The sequence below is a fragment of the Pecten maximus genome, chromosome 5 (assembly GCF_902652985.1).
Source record: "Pecten maximus chromosome 5, xPecMax1.1, whole genome shotgun sequence".
Taxonomy (NCBI): domain Eukaryota; kingdom Metazoa; phylum Mollusca; class Bivalvia; order Pectinida; family Pectinidae; genus Pecten; species Pecten maximus.
In genome coordinates this window covers 4,100,575-4,111,381 of record NC_047019.1, presented here as the reverse complement: position 1 = coordinate 4,111,381, position 10,807 = coordinate 4,100,575, and the positions used below count along the sequence as shown (strand labels likewise).

At 38.1% G+C, this 10,807-nt stretch overlaps 1 protein-coding gene across 1 annotated transcript; it reads right to left on the bottom strand.

Annotated features, from left to right (window-relative positions):
* Positions 1–4,271: 4,271 nt before the first annotated feature.
* On the bottom strand, positions 4,272–10,720 carry LOC117326711. Its single transcript, XM_033883433.1, has 6 exons — positions 10,711–10,720; positions 10,077–10,451; positions 8,008–8,367; positions 7,386–7,643; positions 6,456–6,562; positions 4,272–5,856 (listed from the first exon to the last, which is right to left on the bottom strand). The coding sequence occupies exons 1-6, from the start codon at positions 10,718–10,720 to the stop codon at positions 5,140–5,142; spliced, it is 1,827 nt and encodes a 608-aa protein (XP_033739324.1). The 3' UTR covers positions 4,272–5,139.
* Positions 10,721–10,807: the final 87 nt, after the last annotated feature.

Genomic DNA, 10,807 nt, shown 5'->3' with positions numbered 1-10,807 from the left:
GCCATGGTGCGGCGTCCGTCGTCCGTCGTCCGGTGTCCGGTGTCCGTCGTCCGTCCGTCAACATTTGCTTCAAATCGCTACTAGTCAAAAAGTTCTTATTGGATTTTGACCAAATTTGGTCAGAAACATCCTTGGCAGAAGGGGATAAGATTTTGCATAAATGGTGACTCTGACCCCCAAGGGGCCTGAGGGGCGGGGTCCAATAGGGGAAATTGAGGCAATTCCTTTAAATCGCTACTAGTCATAAAGTTATGAATGGATTTGAACCCAATTTGGTCCGAAACATCCTTTGGGGAAGGGGAACAGATTTTGCATAAATGGTGACTCTGACCCCCAAGGGGCCAAAGGGGCGGGGCCTAATGGGGAAATAGAGGTAATTCCTTCAAATCGCTACTAGTCATAAAGTTATGAATGGATTTGAACCCAATTTGGTCAGAAACATCCTTTGGGGAAGGGGAACAGATTTTGCATAAATGGTTACTCTGACCCCCAAGGGTCCAAAGGGGCGGGGCCTAATGGGGAAATAGAGGTAATTCCTTCAAATCGCTACTAGTCATAAAGTTATGAATGGATTTGAACCCAATTTGGTCAGAAACATCCTTCAGGGAAGGGGATCAGATTTTGCATAAATGGTGACTCTGACCCCCAAGGGGCCTGAGGGGTGGGGCCCAATGGGGAAATTAAGGCAATTCCTTTAAATCGCTACTAGTCATAAAGTTATGAATGGATTTGAACCCAATATGGTCAGAAACATCCTTTGGGGAAGGGGAACAGATTTTGCATAAATGGTGACTCTGACCCCCCAAGGGGCCAAAGGGGCGGGGCCTAATGGGGAAATAGAGGTAATTCCTTCAAATCGCTACTAGTCATAAAGTTATGAATGGATTTGAACCCAATATGGTCAGAAACATCCTTTGGGGAAGGGGAACAGATTTTGCATAAATGGTGACTCTGACCCCCGAGGGGCCAAAGGGGCGGGGCCCCATATGGGAAATAGAGGTTATTCCTTTAAATCGCTACTAGTCATAAATTTATGAATGGATTTGAACCCAATTGAGTAAGAAACATTCTTTGGGGAAGGGGAACAGATTTTGCATAAATGGTGACTCTGACCCCAAAGGGGCCAAAGGGGCGGGGCCTAATGGGGAAATAGAGGTAATTCCTTAAAATCGCTACTAGTTATAAAGTTATGAATGGATTTGAACCCAATTTGGTAAGAAACATTCTTGGGGGAAGGGGAACAGATTTTGCATAAATGGTGACTCTGACCCCCGAGGGGCAAAAGGGGCGGGGCCCCATATGGGAAATAGAGGTAATTCCTTTAAATCACTACTAGTCATAAAGTTATAAATGCATGTTGTAAACTCAGAGAGTCTGGACTTCATTATTTCTTTAAAGCAGTTCGGATCCCCACGCTATAACCATAAATAGCATTGTTTGAGGTTAACAAACAAAAGGAATTGAACATGAACATTATTTTGACATTTGGTCAAATCCAACCAGGTGAGCGATACAGGCCCTATGGGCCTCTTGTTATAAAATTCAGATTATCAATCATCATTATACACTACGTGAATAAGGGTTAACATACAGTAACTAGTCTGAAATGCTTGTACTTTAATGAATTACAGTGGTATACCTTGGAACCATGTCGGCTTAATGGCAAATAGAAAGAATCTAATGTTACATACAGTTTTATCTATCTTTATTTATCAAAACAATGATATATTTTCATACCTTAAAACAATTAAGGTTGTATGCTACCTTGCTTCATTCACTAAAAATCCTTAAAGGGACATTCAATTGTTTGAATAAAGTTTAAGTCATCAAAATTAAACTTACTGGAAAATATGTACTACATGTTTGTATTTCAAAGTTGTAATCTTTACATCAATAAGGCAGTTTTACCCTCAAGATAATCCGAAGTTCTTTGAGTATTAGGTCCTAAAATTCTCATTTCGACCGGAAGTATCCCTAATTGCGGCAAAGACATACAATATGCCTTGTTCTTGTACATTTCGGCGTTAATTTCATAACCTGTAACCACAAACACTCATATAATCATCGTGCGGACATAGATTTCATCAATAGAAATTGTGCATGTTTCTGATGTCCGAAGGAAGGAATGACCCTTTAAAATATCATGCATGTTGAATTAATTTTGTACTGATGGAAAAGTATGAAAGATACATGATACCTCTACTATCGAGGTATATATATTGTCACAAATCATATATAAATAAGCACTTAACAGGACAATTCATTGAATTATAGTCCACCCAATAGGTGTGAAATTATATGCCAAGAATGCACAGATGATGAATTTGTGTAGAAATTAATTCTACACACTTAATTTTCGACGAACTCATTGTATTAAATAAATCAAATCATTGCACTTGGTGATATAAATGTGAATAAATTTAGGAATATCACAAATTTAAGTTGGTCATATCAATAATATAATGCAACTGAACCCATGCCCCAAGTAAGTTCAAGTGACAAGATCTGCAGCGGTGTTGATCAAAGATAAAACAAATATAGGCTATAGTGACCAACTTTTGACCCACTGCCTCACCTAGGTAAACCCATGTTACAAGTATGAAGTTGAACAGCACTGCAGGAGACCAGATTTTTAATTTTTTTTATGTAGGTCAAAAGTCAAAATATAGGTCAGAGTGACCCATTTTCTTTACATAACAAACTAAACCTATGTGAATTCCTTCCCAATGTATTAAGTTTCAGTGACTACGAGAGAAAAAAAAATTATTAAGCAGAATAAACGTAATAAATATTCTTTTCTCTCGTGTCCTATATACACTTCCGTAGAGAAAAAAAATGATGTAAAAGATAAAAGAAAAAGATCATATATATCTTAAAAAAATAAAAAAAGATGTTGGTGATACCAATATATATTTCTGGCCACTTTGAAACAAAGCATTTTACCTCTAACTTTCTGGACGGTGACTCCAATACATGTCAAATGAGATACAAAATAGCTTTACTCACTACTACAATGAAACCTCACCTTAAAATGATAATGGATCCAATTAAACTATAGGAAGACAAGTCTGCATAAATAACCTGACCAAACCGCATAATAACAATATAAAACGAAATATTGAATATTTCATGAACATTCAAACGCCTACTATTGTATATACATATATGTTTAAAAACATTCACGTATTATATTGCAACACAACTGGTCTTAAAAGGCCTTACTTTAAACATGTTGATTACATGCATACGAAAAAAACTTGGTGAATTATCAATTATCATGGGCAGCTACGGGTAGAACGGAAATCTAAACTCTTACAGCTTATCACTATATTGAGAGCAGTATGATAGAGTTATACAATTCGTTATTATTTAAAGGTAGGCAAAGGCAAAACTTGATAGCGCTCGACATTTTTTCTTTGACTTTTTTCTCTCCACTGTTTGGTTTCTTTTTGCTTAACGTCCTATTAACAGCCAGGGTCATTTAAGGACGTGCCAGGTTTTGGAGGTGGAGGAAAGCCGGAGTACCCGGAGAAAAACCACCGGCCTACAGTCAGTACCTGGCAACTGCCCCACGTAGGTTTCGAACTCGCAACCCAGAGGTGGAGGGCTAGTGATAAAGTGTCGGTACACCTTAACCACTCAGCCACCACGGCCCCTCCACTGATTAATGACATATATATATAGTTACAACAAATTTAACGTTAACAGCGAATAGATGAGTCGATTGTGGATTTCAACTACATTTTATCACATACACACGTATAATGACACTATTAAATTAGCTCGGTTTACCATGGCATAAGCAAATGTCATGTCATACTACCGTAAGACACGTATAATGACACTATTAAATTAGCCTGGTCTATCATGTCATAATGTCATGTCATACTACTGTAAGACACGTATAATGACACTATTAAATTAGCCTGGTCTATCATGTCATACTACCGTAAGACACGTATAATGACACTATTAAATTAGCCTGGTCTATCGTGTCATAATGTCATGTCATACTACCGTAAGACACGTATAATGACACTATTAAATTAGCCTGGTCTATCGTGTCATAATGTCATGTCATACTACCGTAAGACACGTATAATGACACTATTAAATTAGCCTGGTCTATCGTGTCATAATGTCATGTCATACTACCGTAAGACACGTATAATGACACTATTAAATTAGCCTGGTCTATCATGTCATAATGTCATGTCATACTACCGTAAGACACGTATAATGACACTATTTAATAAGCCTGGTCTATCATGTCATACTACCGTAAGACACGTATAATGACACTATTTAATTAGCCTGGTCTATCATGTCATAATGTCATGTCATACTACCGTAAGACACGTATAATGACACTATTAAATTAGCCTGGTCTATCATGTCATAATGTCATGTCATTCTACCGTAAGACACGCATGATAATACTATTAAATTAGCCTGGTCTGTCATGTCATGTCATACTACCGTAAGACACATAATATAGTAAATATAGCTCCCTTCAGTACCTAGTCGCTGTTACGACTGTCTCAAAACCCATTTTGAGCGACCGTCTTAAAACCCCTTTCGAGATGGCAAGCTGTGGCCGTCGTTTGGTAGTTCCTAACTTTATGACAAATGTTTCCCCGGGTACTTCTAATTTTGAACGATTTCCATTTTCTGGATGACACAACCAGTAACACAAGTAGATGAAGTCCAATTTCTTAACGGACTTTTTAAGTAAAGTGTAACCTTTCCGACTCCATGGGTTTTCTCCGGGACCTCCGATTTCATTCCAAAACGGTTCTTTTTAATTCCTTAAAAATAAGATACATAATGTTCGGGGCCTCCATGCAGTTGACCCTTGAATTTTAGCCACTCCATAAGTCAAATCACTATTTCTCAGAGATCTGAATGGTCAAAACCTTTGTCAAACTGATGTTTCTTCAAACCCAAGAGTCGGATCCCATTTTGGGAGAGTCCAAGCAAACTTTCAAGGGTATACTGGAAGCCCTGAAGTTAACATTGATACATTGTCCCAGTTTTAGTTAGTTTTCAATCGACGAGAAACACAAAACAATACGTTGTCTCTTATTTAAACCCACAAAAGCGCACCAAAAATATGCATCGCTCACTGCAGAAACATCTTCAGCACGTGTCCTCATTAATATGGCTGCTCACCAATTTACCATCGTCGGCATTCGTCACATCAATGCACACTGATTCCGATGGCCGGGGCCGGAAGGCTGTCACAACGTTTGTCAATGCACTTAAGGTTCTGATGTTCCTGGACGGAGAAGGGAGGATTGAAGACCATCGCTGTAAAGGCTGAGGGGGAGCAGGGTTCTCACTTTGCTGAGGTACGTTTGCATACATACTAGGGCCAATTGCAAGCCCACTAAGTCTTTTCTCCAACGTCCTCTCCTTCGCTTTGATATTTTGGAGAGTTTGACCTATAACAGCTTCTTTCTCTTGTATCTCCGATTCTCTCCTCTTCAAAGCTTCCTTCTTTCTCCGTAATCTTTTTTTCCTCCTTTTCACTTTTTCCAAATTATCCTGGAAAGCCTTCTGTGCCCGAAACAATGCAAGAGGAGGCAGACGTTTCGGTTGCAAGGGGACGCCATTGATATTTTCATCTTCCTCGCCTCCGTCCTTATGTTTGTCCTCTTCATTGAATGCACCTCCGGCGCGAATAAGCGCGATAGGCGGTAGTTTATTTCGCGGATTTATTCCTAACGGCTCGGGTGCAACGTTGTTTGGCTTGAATGTAGACCGTGGGGCTGTCTGGGTACCTGTAGGAATGAATCCGGCCAAGATGGGACTCTCAAACTGTGAGCTCAACGACTTTTCGTCTGATTCTTGTGTCTGAAAAATTATCAAATCGTTTAAAACGTTCGTTAATACTTGGTATATCTGATATTTTCTGAAATGTAATATAACTAGCATATCGTAAATCGTATAACGTTTTGCATTTCCCTTGGAAACCAATGCCATTACATAGTCATTGTTCTAAAAATTCTTACTTTAAACAGTAGCAATCAAACCTTGATTTCGAGAAGAAGAAAACAACAACAACAACAACAACAACAACAACAACAACAACGTACAAATCAATTCGGCTTTAACAAAAACAGCGTACAAATTAATTCGGCTTTAACAAAAACAACGTACAAATTAATTCGGCTTTAACAACAACAGCGTACAAATTAATTCGGCTTTAACAACAACAGCGTACAAATTAACTCGGCTTCTTTGTTATAAAGTGCTAGATAGTATATGTTTGTATGTCTATAAAGTACAACGTAATAATGAAGAAGAAAAACATACATGTATGTTATAAATGTTTGCAAAGACTGATTCTAAACAAATATAAAAACAAATAACGTCAAATAGAAAAACAACAACATGGACGAACATCGTCTGTAGTATTGGTATATATCAGTTTTCTATATACGGACACAAACCTTGTCTTTACAGCAACATTCTTTGATTTTGTCTCGGTGGAACAGAAGGATCAGGATAATGATCAGTAAGATAAAGACGATGATGACAACGATGATGATCCAGGTATCTATGTAATAGTAAACATGAACTACTTACTAACTGAGGCAAACGCAAAATAAACAATAATTATAACTCAAAAACATGGGAAATATGTAAACAAAGTTATAGATTTGCATGGGGGCCTTCGAAAGAGAACAAGGATAATAAGACCAGGTACTACGAAATAGTAAGCGTCCTCTGCATCACCCGCCATGTGAATCTATAGAGGTGAATTCCGGATTCAATCTCATTCTATACAAATTATAGAACAGGGAAGTATGACTTATATTTTCACTGTATATAAAATGTTAGAAAACAAATATACAATTTATTTACTGTACGTCAGTGGGGCTTTCACAAATGTAAAATATATATCTAATCTATAAATCACTCAAATAACATCTCTAATAATAGATGACGTATAATACATGTACCGGAGACACTATTATTAGAACTAATTCATCAAATTGAAATAAAATATATGAAGACTCACCTTTACAATTGTATTTTCAAAATCATATACTGTAAACGTAGTAATTTTGGCGCACTCGAATTTTCGCGCATTTCCAAATTATAACAAATTAGTGCAATGAAGAATTAGCGCATTTGATATTTTCTGTACATGTAAATAGTGCAATCATAATTTAGCGCAATGCTTCAACAGCGAAAAGCGCTAAAATATATTTACCGCTAAAATATGTGACGTTTACTGTAGTCCTGTGTAATGTAACATAGGTACAATGTACATGCATATAACACTGCCTTCCGAAAGAGCAATGATAATCTGTTGTAATGTTTCCGATTTCTTCCTAAAGCATTGGTTAATTATTTGATAAGTATTAAACACTCACATGATGTGCCTTGCTCTTCACCTCCTGTGGGTGTATTTCCATTTCCGGCGGAAGTGACAGAAATTGTGCGTTTTGGTGTTGTGTTTGGTGTTGACGGCGGTGTTGATGGTGATGGTGTTGTAGGCGATGGTGTTGTTGGTGATGGTGTTGTAGGTGATGGTGTTGTTAGCGAACACTGCGGAATGTCCGCTTGTTGTATATAACCTTTTCCTTTGGAAGTTCCACAAGCTAAAGTAAGATTTGCCAAAGGATTCATGGCTGAAATATATAAATGTATCATGGAATCAAATGTAATGGAAACAGAAGAAGTAGAATTGTTAATATAATAGGTGATATGGCTTCGTTCATTTTTTATTTCTTCATGCAGTTATTTTTATACTTATTAAGCAATAAGAATATATTTAAGAATTGTTGCTGTTACTCACTTAGATCTCGCGAATATTTATTTCACCATCTTACCTTTTCAGACATATTCGCGAAGACATGATTCCGCAAACGCTGATCTAGAAATGACTTTAAATTCACGAAAACATATTCCTCGCGAAATATGAATGATTTACAGTAACTTTTTATATAATTATATGCATTTTGATCTGTCAAAGAAACTTTAATCAACACGTACCTGTAACCAATAGAAAGAATTTTCCTGCGTTATTTCCGAGTGTGTTATTCGCCTCAATCTCCAGATAGTAAGACTCGCTGTCGTAGATGTAAACTGGTATCAGATCAGTGTTTGATTCACAGTCAACGACTGTACTTTTCCCGCCATCCTTTATCGTCAATGATTGGCTACATACACCGGCGTTAGAGGTCAACATAAGGTTAAGAGCACGAATGCGCAGTTGCGATACACAGGAAGCGGTCACTGAGCATGAGTAGGAAGAGGATTTCGTCATATTTCCATCCGGGTACCCAGTGTTCCAAAGAAATACTTCAGCATCTGTTGTACTGGAGTTTCCACTGATGGTTTGTATGTCGTTTTCTAAATAGAAACCGGTATGTTAACAACAACCAATTAAATAGCCTTGTTCAAGAACCAATGATAATGTCGCATTTCATTTTATCTTTTGTGCAATCTAAACTAAATCATGATCATCTCTCAAGAACGACAGGGAAAACAATATACATGCAATTTTACTGCAACATAAGCTAGACCTGAGAACAATATCTTACAAATATTACATTTTATTTTCATGAATTACTTTGTTTTTCTTGTCTTTGTTTCTCTGATTAATTATTTTTGATTAGGGTTTTTATGCCATGGCGCGGGGTCCCTTCACATTTGCTTTAAATCGCTACTTGTCGTAAAATACTTAGTGGATTTTAAGCAAATTTGGTCAGAAAGATCCTTGGGGGAAGGGTAAAAAGTCCTGCATGGATTTGAACCAAGGTCAGAACGATCCTTGGGGGAAGGGGAACAGATTTTGCATAAATGATAGCAGTGCCCTTCCTTGGGCCTGAGAGGCGGGCCGAATAAAGGAAATGCAGGTTATTCCTTTAAATCACTACTAGTCATAAAGTTATGAATGGATTTGAACCCAATTTGGTAATAAACATCGTTGGGGTAAGGGGGATAGATTTTGCATAAACAGTGACGCTGACCCCCAAGGCGCCAGAGCCCGATAGAGGAGATAGTGGTTATTCCGTTAAATCGCTTCTTGTCATAAAGTTACGAATGGATTTTAAGACAATTCAGTCAAAAACATCTTTAGAAAAAGGGGACTAGATTTTGAATGGTGACTCTAACCCCACTTGCTCTAGGGGCATGGAACCCTATAGGGGATATAGAGGTTTGTTTGTTTGTTTGTTTTTGTTTAACGTCCTATTAACAGCCAGTGTCATTTAAGGACGTGCCAGGTTTTGGAGGCGGAGGAAAGCCGGAGTACCCGGAGAAAAACCACCGGCCTACGGTCAGTACCTGGCAACTGCCCCACGTAGGTTTCGAACTAGCAATATAGAGGTAAGTCCTTTGAATCGCTTCTTAGTCATAAAGTACTGAATATATTTTAACCAAACATCCTTGGGAGAGGGAAATAGGTATTTTCGTAAATAGTAACTCTGACCAACCCAAACATATGCCCTGGGGTTATCCCCGCACCCCTATGTACTTCTTTGATATATCTTAAAACCCTTGAGAACCCAACCATATAACCATATATAGCATTGTTGTTATATTTTTGAAACTGTTGAGAGGCCCACCCCATAACCATATATAGCATTATTGGGCATCAAGAGATAAACACAATCCTGTTGTAAAAATGGGCCCTGGGGTCTTTCCACACCCCTAGTGATTTACCAGTAGTGTCTTTGTTATATTTTGAAACTGTTGAGATCCCCATCCCATAACCATGTAGAGCATCGCTCGACGTTAAGGGATAAACACAGTCCTTGTGTAAAAGACGGCCCAAGGGTCTTTCCTCATCCCAAGGGGCCTATAGTTTCTTTAAACACAATCATGTTGTAAAAACAATCCCTGGGGTCTTTTCACACCCTTAGAGAGTCTGGACTTCATTTCTGGGTTATTTCTTTAAAGCAGTTGAGATCCCATCACTATTACCATATATAGCATTGTTTGAGATCGACATATAAAGCTATTAACGACATGAATATTTGACGTTTGGTCAAATCCAACTAGGTGAGCGATACAGACCCTATGGGCCTCTTGTTTTTTTCCCCTGACATTATATATACCTGCCACGCAATAAAAATTAGCCACCATGTAATTTGTCCGGTCCAGAAAAGTATTGCCAGTGCAGTTGGGTGTTTCTTCCCACGAAACAGGCGTAGTAATACATGTTGTCTGCCCATCACAGTTCTTATAATACTCTTGATGCTTTTCACCCTCATACTTCTTCCCACAGTCGTTTTCGTCAAACTCACAGCATGAGGAAGGTACATTTGTTAACGTCATTATGTTTGGACAACCTTTGGAAACAGGTTTTGCGTAGACGTAGACTGATTCCATTACTATAGTCTCCCCAGTGGAACAGGAACCCCTGATGAAAGTTAGGTTTGTATTCCCATAACAAGCCGAGTAACTTTGGAGCTGAGCTCCATAACTATGTCCTACAAAATAAGACATCAAACATTATCTGCTGCAAAACCAGGGGGACGGTTGTAATTATAATCGACAAGGCGGAAAATTTCTTCACACCGAATAAAACATGTCTGTCTAGCAGTCAGACTGAAATGTTTTTGTGTCTTTAATATATACACGTGCAATCAATTCACGGAGATATTTTAAGTATACATATCACATGTATTGCACAACAAATCAAGTAATATTATAAGCACTGGTCCAATTTTACAGCAAACATTAGAATACCCTTTTTCATGGTGACACGCCATACTTAATGGTCGATATCATGATTACTGCTAAGTCAGACCCAATGCATTTTATTTCTGAATGAATAACATATCAA